This window comes from Arctopsyche grandis, chromosome 2 (genome assembly GCF_051622035.1).
Source record: "Arctopsyche grandis isolate Sample6627 chromosome 2, ASM5162203v2, whole genome shotgun sequence".
NCBI lineage: Eukaryota > Metazoa > Arthropoda > Insecta > Trichoptera > Hydropsychidae > Arctopsyche > Arctopsyche grandis.
The window spans coordinates 36,316,676-36,335,113 of NC_135356.1; the positions used below are offsets into that span (position 1 = coordinate 36,316,676).

The following is an 18,438-nucleotide window of genomic DNA, read 5'->3' on the forward strand; positions in this document are numbered from 1 at the left end:
ATGCACAGATGTGATGTTCAAATTTTTTTTTTGATATCAAAACTACGCTGATTTTTTTTTTAATTAACATTTGAATGATTTATATAAAGTAGACCCAGATATCGAACAAGACTATGGTTTTCAGCAGTGGTGTCACCCCAATTTTGGAACAATGGGTTTCCAATTTTTTTTTCAATAAAATTATTTTGAAAATATATTTGTATGTATGTATATACATTCTTTTTCGTCCAAGGCACTATTACATGAAAGTTCATTAAATTTTCAAGATTTGTATAATTTTTGACAAAAAATTATATGAATGTTTAGATTAAATAACGGGTTTCCGGAAACCCATGGAAACCATTTGAGTGACACCACTGGTTATAAGATTCCATGTAAGTCAAACTGGGACACCCCCCCCCCCCAAAAAAATCAGATCAAATAATTTTTAATTTATATTAAATAATTAAATTATATTAATTACTTTAAATAGGAACAAAAACATCTAAATTAAAAAAAAAGTCCAAATGGACACATTAATATGTAGGTGTTCATTGTGAGTGTGAGAAAAAATTGGATTCAAGATAAATTGATCGATGCCTGATATACATTTTTTGTCTCCCTTCTACACATAATACTCCAGAAAGATCATTCATCTTTCAAAAATTATTATTTCGTTAATCAAAGTTCGGAAATATGTTGGTAATAGTAGTGAAAATTTATGAAAATATATATGTATATCTAGTGAAGGCGTAATAAGATATGAATTCGCTGAACTTCAGTGTAGTTATATATTCACTGTAACATAAATAAACAAAATATCATTTTCATATTTTATATATTATATAATATGTTACAGTCGAAGTGTATTTTCAGTTGAAATATATTCCAACTGGCGTTCAAGGTCATTTATATTCGAATACAATTCAACTAGTAAATTATATCTCTACAAGCGCAAATGTACTTCCAAGAATGTGCGCCAGTTATAATATAACAATTGAGTTTTGACAGCTATGATGTTTTTATGAATGCTATACAATTCAATAATGCGTTAATATTTGCTAGATATTACGAATAAAGTTAATGAGTACCTTTTAACGATAACTCTAAGAATATTTTCAAAGCAAAAATAGGGATTTCCAACTCAATTTACTAGTTGAGTGACGTTTTCACGAAAACCTAACCTCTCCATCTTACCTGATACCAACTTTCAGTTGAACTGTGAAGTTATAATATATGTTGACCAGTTGGAATGTAATTCGCCATATGATTCAACTTACGTGAGTTAGACGGAACATATTTCAACTAGAAAAAATATATTGCAACTGAAAATACACTCCAACTATAACCGTAGATGGTACCAGGTTAGATGGAATATATTCCATATTTTTTAGAAAATCCACTCAGTATGAAAGAGGGGGGGGGGAGGGAATTACGAGAAGTAATTTTTAGCATTAAATACAATATATCAGTAGGCTTAGTAATTTTTAGAGTATAAATATGATATTTCCCTTATTCAATATTTACCTACATATATTTAATTTCAAAAATACCCATTTTTTTATTATAATATGAAAAATACAAATGCTATTTATTTTTATTTGTCAAAAATAATAACATTCAAACATCTGAAAAAATATTTAAAAAAATGTAATATTATTACTATTGATAATTTTAATAAACAGCGCCGCAGATAAAATTTTTTAAACAATAAATAATTTTCAAATAAAAAATAGTAATAAAAAGGAAATCCTGTAAACTGGTACAAACTATGTATGTATATGTTTGGTAGAAAAATAATTAAAATATTTTTATAGCGACATCTACAAGTGCAATATAACTACACAATGGTCTGCCAAATTACATCATGCATTATTATATTATAAAATGCCATAAATATTGTTTCACTTTATTCCTCTATTTTTTTAAAGACACGGCCGCATGCGGCTTGCAGACCGCAAGTTATAGAATGCTATTCTATTCAGCATTTATTACATTTGCGGAATAATTTACACCGAAAAAATCTCACATACGAAGTTTTTTCATGTCGCTTAAAATTGGTCACGAGAATCAAATATCAGAATTAGTGCGTTTCTATTCCAAAGTCTATGTTTCCACTATCACTTTTACATATTACCACTATTTTTAATATTGTTTCTTTGTATGTTATGTAAATCAATTACAAACTATCAAAATTGGTATACTATCTAATATGACCCGCGGGTCAGAATCTTAAATCACAATTTATTTATTTACAGTTTGGACCATTGTAGCATTACATGAATTCCTAATGCGCCACAATGGTCAAAAATATAACAGAAAAGAAACAAAATAATGACAAAAGAAATTAGACAAAAACAAAACATATATGTATATACACAACAATACATTTAACACAATCATAAAAATAATAAGCCATAGAATAGTGGATAATAATAATAATTACAAATTATAAAAAACAACAGAGAAGGGAATGTCTTATAAAAGAAAGAAGAGAAAAAAAAAATAAACATATCTATATACATAGAAAAAAATACATTTATATATAATCATAAAACACAATAGCAATTAATAATAGCAGGTAACGTAAAAATATCAAATATAAAATATAACATAAGGAATGTCTTGCACCTACAGCCAGTTCCAATAAATAAGAACCTACTGGAAATACAAAACATCTTTGTGAGGCCTAAATGGAAGAGAGTTATCAAAATTCCACTCATAAATCAATCATGAAAGCAATAATGAGCGCAGACTACCAGACAAATAGGTTATATCCGACAATTTACGCTCAATAAGGTGGAAAATATCACATTCAGACTCAGCAGCAACAATTTCATTGAGAAGTCGAATAGCTCTTGGAATAGGAGCCATTCGAAAAAGAACTGTGCGAGCGGAGGTACAACCATCAAATGATGATGTCTACCATGCACATAATTATTAGGGAGATACAAAAGTCCGAACTGTTCCAGCAGCAACTGGATTAAAAAAATACTTTTTATATACTTGTAATATAAACATCACCTATCTGTCAGTGGAGTTATGACCAATCTGTCTGTGCATCCTAGATATTCATTCTGATAGATGAACGTCACATCCGTGACAGAAATCCAGGTCTTGTCGGCTTCTTCTTTGAAATAAAATCGGCATTGTTTCAACCACTCGAAGTCGTTAGAAGAACGGATATTCATGCGACACTGAAATAAAAAAAAATCACCAACGATCAGTAAAAAAGCATTACGAAAACGTTTTAACATCACACGTTGATTACCAAAGTATCGAATATATCCCTTTGGTGGACGTGTATGGTGATGAGCGTTTCGAATTTGACCCTTTCGATCTTCAACAAGTCCCTAGTCGTTTGGTCGATGAGAGTGTTCAGCAGTTCTAAGAAGCGGTTGTTCGTTTCTGCCATGATCTTTTTATCTTGTCTGGCTTGGGATAGGGCCAGTTCTGCGTCGCGGGTCCATATCATCTGGATTCCCAGAAGACCGATCTAAGACAGAAAGATATGTTTGTGATTCGGGATTAAAAACAAATCGATCCAAATGTCACACGCGAAACCTGAGCTGGCATCTTGTCCAGAAAGGCTAACAGGATAAATGAAGGATCTGCCAAATTGGTGTTGGCCGTCCTTATGATGGCATGTAATGACGCTTGCGAAGCTATGAGTAAAGCACCAAGCCACGTTTCCACGGATCCTTCAGCTCGCACTGATTTTTCCAGAGGTATTTCCTCTCCTTCTGATGACACTATAGCTATCATCTTGTTGTATTCTGAAAAAAAAACGAAATCTTTCTCATTTAGAGCCAAGCACTATCTGCTGTAAATTGAGTATTGCTATAATATAATTTTTATACTTTTCACTATAATACATATGTAAACCTGCTTACTTTTACATATATAGTAAATATGTACAAGAGTCATATTTTTAAGTATATAAGCCCACTTTAGAGGTCAATGAAGTCAACCAATAAAGTCCTCTACATGAAGTCTCTACCCCCCAACGAATATATTCTGAGAGGCGCTAACTAAATATTAACAAGTTGGTCCTTTTGGAATGCAACCTGATCTGGAAGATGTGCGAGTCTAATTCTAAGCCCTTCAGTGACTTTGGAGCTATTTTACAAGCTTTTTATTGGCTTCACACTGTTAGTCTAGTTACATTCCTGCCTGTCAAAAATTGAGATCTGATTTTAAACCATTTTTTTACTAGCCTCTTATTAGCTCGCTTTCGATTTTTTCGTCTGACAAAATTTGGGTTCTTATCCAATCGTTTTCAAATTTTGCCATTTTGCTCGGTTTGGTCATCATTATATGTGGAAATCAAATCTTTTTCCACTCTAAATTTTATAAAATTTGTATTCTATGCTCTCTTTATCTTTCTTGTATATTTTTACTTCACTCGTAGGTTATATAATGATTGTTATTACTTTTCAGGCCTTTTTTTTAGATTAATTTTTCCGTCTATAAAATTTGCTACTTCAGTTCCAATTTACTACTTCTCAATAATTTTATACCGCTTTAAGTTTTTATAATATCATTAATATCTGATATCTCAAGTATTATTCTGATATCAATACTACTTTATATCTCTTAGGACAATCAAATACGCACAATATTTGTTCTAATGATCTTGCTATGTTCAGAAGCTGTTTCAAGTACCATTTCAGTCACATTATTTAACATTATATGTTAATTTACATCTAAGAAAAATCAGACTCTATTTAAATATTGAATTTAAGCATTTTCAATCATCTACCATGTCTTCGTGATGACATTCAATAGCCAATATCCTCACCAACGTTTGCACTAGTTATATGAGTATTAGCATTGAAGTAGAATGGGTAGAAGCGCTCTCAGCTTCCAAAAATGTTGCTACAAAAACTCCGTGCAGACGGAGATTTCGGCTGTTTTGCTCAGTTGTTTGTTAAGCTCTGTAGCAGTAGGATCTCTTTGAAATAGGCTCTACTAGTGAAATTGTGTGGTAGTATTAGTTCGACAAAGTCCGAACATCTGTATATGCACGTGCTAGATGTTCGGACCAGCCTCACTCATTGAAAAACAGGGCCGTATTCTTTTTTAAAACTAATTATTACTTTATCTACATTGAAGTAGTATGCATAGAATTGCTCTCAGCCCCTAAAAATGTTGCCACAAAAAATCCATGTGCCCGGAGATGTCAGCTGTTTTGTCCAGTTGTTGTAAGGGACGATCACTTCCACGAATTTTTTTCCTCACTCTTTTGTCTCTCTTCTGACTTTCCGTCTCTCTCTTCGATGGCTCGCTTTTAAGCGATACTTTTGTTAGGAATGACTAGAGGTCGGAATCTGAAGGGGCCGGAAACGTGCCGCATATTGTTCCATTGTTGTAAATCCTTTGTAAAAAAGGTTCGGCAAAACTTTAACAATGCTTTTACAATCTTTGAACAATAAACAGCCCCTTCAGATTCCGGGCTCTAGGAATGACTATTGTATACATTATACTTCAATGCTTTTAAGCGATACTTTTGTTAGGAATGACTATTCTATACATTATACTTCAATGAGTATTAGCCATCGCGATGACTTCGCAATTATAGTGTACCTACCGATATCGTGAAACTTCACATAGCGCGTATTGTCAAATATGGAAAGCAGATGATTCTGAATCGTATGCGAGTCAGACGCTTGTCCCAAGATCTCAAGCAACGCCGGATCCGACACGAAGAAAAATCTGGGGAACATCATCCTCTTCTTCTCCAGATATCCGCTTAGGGACTTCTGACACAACTCCAACTGCTCTTGGAGATGAGGCAAGAGCTGTTTGAGCAAGTCGTCTCCGACGCAGCATGTGACGACACCTGGTGTCTCATGAGCACGTTGCATTATCTTCTGCCAAGACTTGTCAATCTTTGAGAAACGTTTCGCCTCCTTGGGCAACTGCTTGGCTATGTCACCGCCGACGAACACAGCCTCCAAATACACCCACATGTTCTGAACGAGCAGCCAACGTTCTAAGATCTCGTTCGTGTTGCCCAAATCGTGGACCCACTGTTGGATCTGTTTTCGGAATGGCGCATTGTACCTGAAAAAGACAGAATATTGTAATATTACAAGGCTTATTTGGTACTAATAAATATCTGGAAAATCGACCATAGTTCGCTAAAAGAGGGAGGTGGCACAACTTGGAGCACTGGCCTAGTCATAATGGTTTTATTGTTCGCTTGGCCGAAGCATATTAGAATTTGGGTCTGTAATTTGGAGTCCCACTGAAATTAAATTCTCTCTCATCATAGAAAGACTTCAAAAAAAGTTTCTTAGATGCCTTTATATGAGAAAATATAAATATTACCCCTATTTGTTTTCTACTGCCTTTTTACAAGATATGCTAGGCTTTGACTCACTAACTTCGAAAATAATTATTTTGCCATTTCCAAATATTTCTTTGGAGTATTAAAGGGAAGAATTGACAACCCTTCGATTTTATTGGAATTTAAATTTTCGGCGCCTGAATGTGGTAGAACTTTACGTCATCATTGACTTTTCCAACCTATTCCTGCGAAAACGTCTGCTTTCAATAACTCGTCTCTTGTAAAGGCTTTCCGGTTCCTTAAGAGGGCTGTACACCCGAAACCTTAATTTTGTTGCCGTTCCTTTCTTCGATACATATATTGAGTGAATGTATATATTGAGTGATTGTGACAATATATATATATATATATATATATATATATATACATATATATATATATATATATATATATATATATATATATATATATATATATATATATATATATATATATATATATATATATATATATATATATATATATATATATATATATATATATATATATATATATATATTGAGTGAATGCGACAGTTGCGCTTCGACCAGATAAAACGTATTTTAAATTGACAAAATCGAGGTTTCGTATTCTCCTATTTTCTCCTCCCGAACTCGACCAATTTTTAAAAAATTTCATCATCGGTATGAAAAAGATACTTTCTGTGCATCTATCGGCGTATTTTTTTTTAAATCGACCGTTAAATAAGCACGCTGGACTCTTTTCGTGGGTGTAAAAAAGAGGCGATTTTATTGATGTTTGGCGGCTCCTAGCTCCTATAAAAAATAAGTAATCAAAAAAATAAAACAATAGATGCAACCCAATGGTGGATATCCATAGCATATTAAAAAATAATTTATCTAGTGCCATAATTGAGGAAGGGAGAAGTCTAATACGTTTGTATGGACAAGGCGCTGGTGTCCAGCCCTCTTAATGTGATAGATGAACATTTTAACCTGTTGAATTGTCATGTTGATGAGCTGGTCAATGTAGCGAATTTGATTTTTTTTGTCTTTAACCGATTCTGGCTTGTAAAATATACGTATTGTAACGTGGGAACATGGGAGAGAGTATCCACCGTCTAAGCGCATTCGTGGGTGAACAATAGAAACCCCGGATTAGGCTAACGGGAGTAAATGAGTTCTCACAGAACTGGACGAGTGCTGGTAGGCTACACAATAGACACGACAACGGATCAAGGATGCTATGCTGGGCAACTTGTCCTTTATAAGGAGATCAAGTAGATCAAGTATTCTGGAGAGAGCGGCGGTTTCGTGTGGACCTCTGGAATCATTGAATAAATGCTGTGAAGCGACTTTGACCCTTCATTTGGATCCTGAACCCATCCCTACGCAACAGTATTATAACGTATACCTGTTTGAAAGTAGAGATCCCAAAACCATGAGACTGTCTTCTAGCTGGCCGATGGTTTCAGCTGTAGTGTCACCTCTCAACAATAGCTCGCCGCGATTGTTGAAAGTCATGAAGGTCAACTCTTGGACAGACCACTCGTTGGTGACTTGTCTCAGTTTTGCTTCGATGTCCTTTTCTTTCATCGCCGATATACAGATGTCCTGTTAAACAAAACAATTGCACATTACCAAAGATGTTCCTCATTTCATACAATCATACAATACATATGCAAGAATACATGATCGTCGCGTTCGAAAATTTCAAACTAGTTTATTATATTCATCACCTGTGGGTCATCACGACATACAAAGTCACGATTTGTTTTTTGATATGTGGATATTTTTACCCACGCATATTTTATTTCTTGCACGTTTCTACAATATGTAGTATACATTATATAGATAGATATGAGCCTCCGTGGCGCAATTGGCTAGCGCGTTCGGCTGTTAACCGAAAGGTTGGTGGTTCGAGCCCACTCGGGGGCGGCTCAAATTTTTTATTCGTTTTATTTCTAGCCCCAAAATTGTCTAGTAACTTTGTGGCATTATTATTTGAGAAAAATACCCATGGATATTCATATAATTACAATAAAAGATCATAATGTATGAATAATAATTTTATAATTATACTAAAGTCTCAATGTCATTTTTTTATTTTAAAATTTTAAATATCGGTATAGATTAGATAGCGGTCAACGTTTTTTATCGGTAAACAGACACGGACGTGTGCAATCATCTAATACAGCGGCTCCCAACTCGTGGTACGCGAAAAAAATATATCAGTAATGGCGGACACGCAGGAATGGATGATTTACATTCATAAATAGAAATATTTTTATATCTATGTATATACATACATATATAAAATTAAATGTCTGTTTGTCTGTTTGTCTGTCTGTCTGTCTGTCTCGTATAAGCTCCTAAACCACTCAACCGATTACGATGGAACTTTCAGGATTTGTTGTATGCATGTCCGGGAAGCTTACTGTAAAATAAAAACGGGAAAAAACCTCTTAATAATAATATTCGTAATTATGATTTTACCGACGCGAAAGTATGAAGTGCCATTGTATTGTCAAGGAAATGTGTTTGTTGGTAACCACGTTACCAGTTGGTTTATGACGACACGGCGTCGAAGACACGTTAGTTGAGCTCCAACCATCACTTGAAATGGGAACGGGAATTGCATAAGTTATTCCGGCATTGCAACGCATGCCGGGTTCAGCTAGTAATTAATAAACATTATTATAATTAATCATAGTTGACGCATCGATGAATTCATTAAATTTATTTTGTAAGGAGATTTAATTAAGAAAAGAAAATATATTATACATATGTATGTACTTTGTTTATGTATATGTTTTTATTAAAAGCATTTATCAGCAATAGAAGTATAACATATGAAATGTGTAGTACATATACATATAAACATATTAAACTTTGAGCATATTATAATTGTGACTCCGCAAATAACTTTTTTCCATAAAATTTCTTAACAAAACAGATCCATTGCGTCTTCACATTCTTTACCATGCAAATCTAATATATAATTTCGAAAGAGACTTTGTATGTACATATGTATTTATGTAAGTTTTGGTTCGTAGAATCCGTGACGTTAAATTTAATAAAAGAACAAATGAATATTTAAATAAAATAAAACTATTCAAATAAATTTAATAAAATGTTTACTATTAGATTAGCCATGTTTAAGCGGTTTACATTACAAAAATATACCGAGCGAAGCCGGGTAAAACCACTAGTTGTTAATGAAAAAAAACAAAACAGTACTCCAGATATCCCAAGCACCGCTTGCATGTTTCAAAATGTTTATTGAAAAATACGCCAAACCCAAACATTCAAATACAAGATATTCGGGTACAAAACTGTGAAGTAGGTACGTCCCAGGTATAAGGGATTATAATATTTCATAAATATTAGTGTATAATTACTATATAATTACACTTTCATGAAATACAATAATTTTTATATAGTGGTACAATTTAACAAAATGTTCTACTTGATATAATGATGTTTGACTATAAATCATGAAAGTGACCATAAATTTACTATTTAAAATATTTTAATTTTAAATAAACTGAAATTAAAAAAACTTTGCAATTATGGAAAAAATGACGAAATTAGAATTTGGAGAAATTAGATTTAAATTTAAAACAATTTTAAATTTAAAAGGTCATCATCAGGGATCGGTGGCCAGGATTCTTTTTAGTACAAAAAATGGGTGACTATTGTCAATTACTATTATCAACTTTTTCGTTTTTGCTCTCTTGCTAGTAATTGACAATAGTGAACCATTTTTTGGCTGAAAAGAATCCTGGCCGCTGACCTCTGGTCATCATAATGGTGTCCGGAAATTTCATCGCATGACAATTTCATCGCGGGGAAATCTCACTGAAAGATTTCACGCAAATATTTTTCATCCACAATATTAATCTTTAATTTTTGAAATGTATATTGCTATACATTTATATACTACTATAATATGACTAGAACCCATTATAATATGACCGAAACACATTAAATACCTCAATATCTTCCTTGAACGGAAGCAACGGCGCTTCTAAAATATTCTTCAGACAGAATCCTTCGCTTTCCAATTCGAAAACATAATTTATCACTTCCATAATACGTTGCCAATGACGTGCCTTCATAGCTTTGTTGGCCATCAGTTCAAGCAGAGGACACATATCGTTAAAATCATCAATGGTCTTTTTGAGCGCGAAGAAAGCCGGCCACTCCTTTAACCTGAAACATTACCATGAAACCCAATGAGTGTTTTTATCTCGCGATGGCTGAGTTTATCTCATGATTTATTATAGACTTCGTGATATAAAAGCACTTATGTACATCTACATATATGTATACAGACCCTTTGGGAAGCTTTCGACATCTATTCTGGAATTCCATTAGCTCGTTGTTGATCTCTTCAATGTTGACATCGCCCCAGGGTATATCGTAATAGCTGCTCACTCTATCTATGACGTCGTTGTATAACTTGTACAATTTTTGCAATAGATTCAACTCTTTGCGAATCTGTGCCAACTCTGGATACTCAGTATGGGGCAGTCCGAAGAGCTCTTCTCCATTTTGGTAAGTTTGTAGTTTTCGCCACATTCCGTCGAAGCGATTCTGTTCAAAAAATTTGAGATTGTCATCAGATTCATTTTGATACCATTCCAAAGTGTAAATATGTATATCAAGTTACTTAGATATATTAAGAAAAACTACCCACTTTTTATTACTTTAATATCACTAATAAAATAGCACATAGACTGAACAGTTCCAGATTTTAAATTGATTTAACCGATTTTGTTGATTGTACTTGAAAACTTGCTTGTGAACCAGTGCATCATTGGTATGAAACATTTTACACATATATTTATTATTATTACATACATATATATTTATATCAAAGCAATTTTTTTCTTTGCGCTTGGGTTGATTTCTTATTCCACTATTGTATATATAGGTATAATAATATAGAATATAGAATAATAACAAAAATAATAGAAAATCGTTTTCTGTCATAGAGGTCATGAGCCGTCGTACAATGAAATGCACCTAAAATGCACACCAAATGTTTGCGATACCAAAATCATAAACTGTCACCCACTAGTGCATCTCACTCGCTCGCTTGCATATACAACCACGAAATAAATAGAGAGAGAAAAGTTTCAAATACAATGCACAGAAAAGTATCGCTCGGCCAATGAAGTACACATGTAAGTAAATAATACATTTTTTTCTCCAAAAAAATAAATTATAAATGTTAGCGTTTCTCACTAGAATTTTGAAAAACATCGTAGCAGCCAAAGGGTTAAATAAAATATTTTCAAAATAATACCATTTTACTGACGATTCACTATCAAATGGCCATTTTGTAAAATAATGAGTTTGAAACAAAAAAGTATTATACATATATACATACATGTATGGTACAAAATGATCATCAGCAGTGATAATTTTTTAGGAGTGAAGCACTTTATACGTTGGAACGTCTGCGTAAGGCGTACGAGGTTGAGAGTAGGAACATTTCCGACATCTCTAATTTCGACTTTTTACTTTGAGAAGCGTTTCAATTTTATTTTCACTCAACCAAACTTACATTTCCGTGAAATACGAAGATTCGCTTCAAAAATCTAAATTTCAGAAAATTCTACCTGGAATAATATGAGCCTATCTGAAGCTTCTCTCGGCGTCAGTCCAGGTTGCATAGGTCCTGCATGACGATACTGATGACAGTATGAAACACTGTCATCGCGGAAATTGCGCAAACTGTCCGCCAGATCGCGCTCTAATTGTGGTTGCAGCGTCAGTAAGGACACGTGTGAAGCCAGAGCACGTGCTTGAAGTCGTTGCCACGTTTCACGAACGCTCTCTACTTGCTCAGTGTCTTCGCGTTCAACCCACAGACGGTAACGGCCCATTATATTGAAAGCTTCCTGTAAATATACGTATATTATGAAGAACGTTGTGTAATGCAGTTAAAATGGTACCCAACAGACTATAAGGTGTAAGGAAGACCACAAGTTCATCCGACACTAAGCTAACACCACCTCCTACTACCAACTACTAACCTCAATCGGATCAATTTTTAGCTCCATGTCGACTTCTTGCTCGCGTATCTTCTTAAGTGTCTCCATAATCATCCTAACGTCATCCAAATCCCTAATAGGTCTCTCCAACTTCCTTTCCATTTCGTTCATCACCGCATACACATAGTCCATTTCTCTCTTATACTTCTTCCTCATAGCTTGTCCAATTTTGTGCGTACCATCTGCAAAGTCACAAATTCGAAAGATTACCGGCCCGAAACTAGTGACTGAAAAATAGACGCAATAGTAAAATACTTTTGATTTCAGTCAACAATCCAAATTTGAGCTTGTCGGTGGAAACTACGAGGCATCCTCCGAAAATATGCATCTCAGCTTCAGTAGACAGTTTCGTTTCGAGCTCACTATGGCGTCTCAAGGAAAGCTCGAATTCAGTCAAATTTGAGTTGAGAAGTTCGCGAAGTGTCTTCTCGTTCTTCCACAGGTATTGATACGGTCTCCACTTCTTGATGAAACTCGCCAGCTCCTATTGGACATATTTATCAACGTCTACTATATTCCTACATTTGAATTTCATATATGTATGTGTATGCATAGATACCTGTTTGACATTCTGGGTGCACACGGAGAGCAACGACAGTATCTTGACCACCTCCTTGTTCTCCATGACTTGACTGTAAAAGTTCTTCTGCTGGTAGGGAAAGGACGGCTTCTCCTCGGAAGCAAGCTTGTACAGTCTCTTCCTCCTGGTCCTGGAGTCCTCGAGGATTTTGGCCACCTTCAACCCGGCTGGAGCACCCTGGACCTGGTGGTCGAGCCGGGACACAACGTCTAAAAGCGCTTTGGAGGATCGTCCGGCGAGCTTTTTCCAGCTGATCCTCTGCTACATGGAGGCAGTTGGTTCGGGAAGCGTGCATTTTGGGGAGTAAGCGTGCATTTTTTTTTTGATTTTTGTGGGACATGCAAACAACACCGAAGGACATGCGACACAAATTATGGTAGACATTCAAACGACAAAACAGACACGGAGGGGGCGCGCAGGGAGACACAACAAAATTTCAAAATTAGTCTTGCGCATGACATAATAGAATAACCAATTAGTTTCATGTCAAAGTCATAACGTATTAAATTTAGCAAACAGACAAGTCAATGAAGCTACTTATTAAAGTTAATAAAATTGTATACCTATACATACTACATCCGATATTTAAACAGTGTGTCCAAAGATGATTCGAATTTATTCCAGATATTTGATATTAAATTTTTATATAAAAATAGTGGCACATTCATCTTTAAACACTCTGCATTCTGCATAAAGAAGGTAAACTTTATGCATTTTAATTAAACAATGCATTAGTTGAAAATTATTAAAATCCATCATATCCATTACCTTACGATATTCCGTACTACAATAAATTTTTGCTATAACGAATATCGAAATTTTCAATACTATGTACGTAAAATTACTCGACAGAAGTTTCCATTTTTATTATAGAGACCATTTATAAAGTTTCAAAAAGTTCGTTATACCAAAATTTGATTGTTTTTTGAGATTTTAATGGTGAACTAAATACGCTTTTCATGCTTCGTGTTAAATCTGATATAGAAACCTAAATAATATTGAAACTTTTTTTATTTCAATTTGTTGAGTTTAATGCCAAATTGCCATGGAGAAATCAAGATAAACATTTTTTCAATTTTAAATATCGATGACTAGGTGCACAGATATTGTATGTCCATTTTGGACATACAATATCTGTGGTATATGTACATATACCACAAATCAAGTTGATGACTAATGCGCTTCGCTTTGCAAGGGTGCATTACCATATCGATGGATGACTTCTTGCACATACATACATATTTTATTTTATTTTATTTTTATTTTACATATATACCAGGAAGGCCTTACAGGTAAATCCCAATGCGCCTTCCTGGCCAATTACAAATACAAATACAGCATTTTTATTATAAGTCGTTGAATTGCGAGACACTGAAAAAACTCGCAAATTAACGAGACATCTATGAATTGTACGTAAATTTTTATTGTACATCAATCAAATTTTTCAAATAGTGGTGACATAGTAGGTAGGAAGGATTTTTAGCCAATTTTTTTTTCCGGGAGCCGTTTCAACAATGAAATCAGAGAAAATTGGCAAACTCTGATAGGAAACGATCAACCTGGAGTCACAAATCCAGGTCTGACCAACAGCATACTCTGAAAATTTCATTTTCATTCAGGGATAGAACCCGGCACCTTCTTGACGGTAAGCAGAAGCTTAACGTCCGAGCTATGCTGCTGGCTATGTATGTAGTATGTCCATTTTTTAATTTTTATCGTTTGTAGCGGTCTCCGTGACGAGACAGAATGTTAAATTACAGAAAACGCAAATATCGGAAGGCAAAGATCGAAAATCGAAAGATCTTAAGTCGAAAGATCAAAAAAAAAAAAGGGTGCATGGTAGATACTCACGTACATACTCACTTAATTTACGCGAGCAGCGTACAACAGGAACAAGAGGAACATGCTTTTCCTTCCGTATTTTGCGCGCGCACATAATTACGCCGATAGATGTCACTATAAATAGTTTTACTAATCACCGATAGATGTCACTAATAATAGTATAAAATATCGCCAGTAGATGGCGATTTAAATAGTTTCACTAATCACCCATAGATGTCAATATAAATAGTTTTACTAATCGCCGATAGATGTCACTGTAAATATTATTAAAAACGCCAATAGATGGCGCTTTAAATAGTTTTACTAATAACCGATAGATGTCACTATAAATAGTATAAAAAAACGCCGAGAGATGGCGCTTTATATAGTTTTACTAATCGCTGATAGATGGCGCTTAAAATAGTATTAAAAAACGCCGAAAGATGGCGCAGTAAATAGTTTTAATAATCGCTGATAGATGTCACTACAAATAGTATTAAAAAACGCCGATAGATGGCGCTTTAAATAGTTTTACTAATCGCTGAAAGATGTCACTATAAATAGTATTAAAAAACGCCGAAAGATGGTGCTTTTAATAGTATTAAAAAACGCCGATAGATGGCGCTTTAAATAGTATAAAAAAACGCCCAATAGATGGCTATTTAAATAGTTCCACTTATCACCCATTGATGTCACTATAAATAGTTTTACTAATCAACGATAGATGGCGCTTTAAATAGTATTAAAAAACGCCGATAGATGGCGCTTTAAATAGTTTTACTATTCGCTGATAGATGTCACTATAAATAGTATTAAAAAACACCAATAGATGGCGCTTTAAATAGTATTAAAAAACGCCGATAGATGGCGCTTTAAATAGTATTAAAAAACGCCGATAGATGGCGCTTTAAATAGGTTTACTATTCGCTGATAGATGTCACTATAAATAGTATTAAAAAACACCGATAGATGGCGCTTTAAATAGTATTAAAAAAACGCCGATAGATGGCGCTTTAAATAGTATTAAAAAACGCCGATAGATGGCGCTTTAAATAGTTTTACTATTCGCTGATAGATGTCACTATAAATAGTATTAAAAAACGCTCATTAGATGGCTATTTAAATAGTTTCACTTATCACCCATAGATGTCACTATAAATAGTTTTACTAATCGCCGATAAAAAACGCCGATAGATGGCGCTTTAAATAGTTTTACTAATCGCTGATAGATGTCACTATAAATAGTATTAAAAAACGCCGATAGATCGCGCTTTAAATAGTATTAAAAAACGCCGATAGATGGCGCTTTAATCACTATAAATAGTTTGACTAATCGCCGATAGATGGCGCTTTAAATAGTATTAAAAAACGCCGATAGATGGCGCTTTAAATAGTTTTACTATTCGCTAAAAGATGTCACTTTAAATAGTATTAAAAAACGCCGATAGATGGCGCTTGAAATAGTATTAAAAACGCCGATAGATGGCGCTTTAAATAGTTTTACTATTCGCTGATAGATGTCACTATAAATAGTATTAAAAAACACCGATAGATGGCGCTTTAAATAGTATTAAAAAACGCCGATAGATGGCGCTTTAATCACTATAAATAGTTTTACTAATCGCCGATAGATGGCGCTTTAAATAGTATTAAAAAACGCCGATAGATAGCGCTTTAAATAGTATTAAAAAACGCCGATAGATGGCGCTTTAATCACTATAAATAGTTTGACTAATCGCCGATAGATGGCGCTTTAAATAGTATTAAAAAACGCCGATCGATGGCGCTTTAAATAGTTTTACTATTCGCTGATAGATGTCACTATAAATAGTATTAAAAAACACCGATAGATGGCGCTTTAAATAGTATTAAAAAACGCCGATAGATGGTGCTTTAAATAGTATTAAAAAACGCCGATAGATGGCGCTTTAAATAGTATTAAAAAACGCCGATCGATGGCGCTTTAAATAGTTTTACTATTCGCTGATAGATGTCACTATAAATAGTATTAAAAAACGCCGATAGATCGCGCTTTAAATAGTATTAAAAAACGCCGATAGATGGCGCTTTAAAAAGTATTAAAAAACGCCGATCGATGGCGCTTTAAATAGTTTTACTATTCGCTGATAGATGTCACTATAAATAGTATTAAAAAACGCCGATAGATCGCGCTTTAAATAGTATTAAAAAACGCCGATAGATGGCGCTTTGAATAGTATTAAAAAACGCCGGTAGATGGCGCTTTAAATAGTTTTACTATTCGCTGATAGATGTCACTATAAATAGTATTAAAAAACGCCGAAAGATGGCGCTTTAAATAGTATTAAAAAACGCCGATAGATGGCGCTTTAAATAGTATTAAAAACGCCGATCGATGGCGCTTTAAATAGTTTTACTATTCGCTGATAGATGTCACTATAAATAGTATTAAAAAACGCCGATAGATCGCGCTTTAAATAGTATTAAAAAACGCCGATAGATGGCGCTTTAAATAGTATTAAAAAACGCCGATAGATGGCGCTTTAATCACTATAAATAGTTTGACTAATCGCCGATAGATGGCGCTTTAAATAGTATTAAAAAACGCCGATCGATGGCGCTTTAAATAGTTTTACTATTCGCTGATAGATGTCACTATAAATAGTATTAAAAAACACCGATAGATGGCGCTTTAAATAGTTTTACTATTCGCTGATAGATGTCACTATAAATAGTATTAAAAAACGCTCATTAGATGGCTATTTAAATAGTTTCACTTATCACCCATAGATGTCACTATAAATAGTTTTACTAATCGCCGATAAAAAACGCCGATAGATGGCGCTTTAAATAGTTTTACTAATCGCTGATAGATGTCACTATAAATAGTATTAAAAAACACCGATAGATGGCGCTTTAAATAGGTTTACTATTCGCTGATAGATGTCACTATAAATAGTATTAAAAAACACCGATAGATGGCGCTTTAAATACTATTAAAAAACGCCGATAGATGGCGCTTTAAATAGTTTTACTATTCGCTGATAGATGTCACTATAAATAGTATTAAAAAACACCGATAGATGGCGCTTTAAATAGTATTAAAAAAACGCCGATAGATGGCGCTTTAAATAGTATTAAAAAACGCCGATAGATGGCGCTTTAAATAGTTTTACTATTCGCTGATAGATGTCACTATAAATAGTAATAAAAAACGCTCATTAGATGGCTATTTAAATAGTTTCACTTATCACCCATAGATGTCACTATAAATAGTTTTACTAATCGCCGATAAAAAACGCCGATAGATGGCGCTTTAAATAGTTTTACTAATCGCTGATAGATGTCACTATAAATAGTATTAAAAAACACCGATAGATGGCGCTTTAAATAGTTTTACTATTCGCTGATAGATGTCACTATAAATAGTATTAAAAAACACCGATAGATGGCGCTTTAAATAGTATTAAAAAACGCCGATAGATGGCGCTTTAATCACTATAAATAGTTTTACTAATCGCCGATAGATGGCGCTTTAAATAGTATTAAAAAACGCCGATCGATGGCGCTTTAAATAGTTTTACTATTCGCTGATAGATGTCACTATAAATAGTATTAAAAAACGCCGATAGATCGCGCTTTAAATAGTATTAAAAAACGCCGATAGATGGCGCTTTAATCACTATAAATAGTTTGACTAATCGCCGATAGATGGCGCTTTAA

At 34.0% G+C, this 18,438-nt stretch overlaps 1 protein-coding gene and 1 non-coding gene across 2 annotated transcripts in view; one reads left to right on the plus strand and one right to left on the minus strand.

Moving 5' to 3' along the window:
• Dhc1 (dynein axonemal heavy chain 1) overlaps positions 1 to 18,438 on the minus strand; it is a 92,945-nt gene that overhangs the window by 28,935 nt on the left and 45,572 nt on the right. Inside the window, exons 19-29 of the mRNA XM_077445632.1 lie at positions 12,895 to 13,173; positions 12,591 to 12,819; positions 12,318 to 12,517; positions 11,901 to 12,182; positions 10,610 to 10,869; positions 10,266 to 10,485; positions 7,685 to 7,884; positions 5,570 to 6,045; positions 3,544 to 3,755; positions 3,251 to 3,475; positions 3,004 to 3,176 (exon numbers count right to left, since the gene is read on the minus strand). Coding sequence (XP_077301758.1) covers positions 3,004 to 3,176; positions 3,251 to 3,475; positions 3,544 to 3,755; positions 5,570 to 6,045; positions 7,685 to 7,884; positions 10,266 to 10,485; positions 10,610 to 10,869; positions 11,901 to 12,182; positions 12,318 to 12,517; positions 12,591 to 12,819; positions 12,895 to 13,173 — 2,756 coding nt within the window. The remainder of the gene's footprint in view (positions 1 to 3,003; positions 3,177 to 3,250; positions 3,476 to 3,543; positions 3,756 to 5,569; positions 6,046 to 7,684; positions 7,885 to 10,265; positions 10,486 to 10,609; positions 10,870 to 11,900; positions 12,183 to 12,317; positions 12,518 to 12,590; positions 12,820 to 12,894; positions 13,174 to 18,438) is intronic.
• TRNAN-GUU (transfer RNA asparagine (anticodon GUU)) lies at positions 8,135 to 8,208 on the plus strand. The gene has a single exon. It is a non-coding gene; the product is annotated as a tRNA-Asn (tRNA).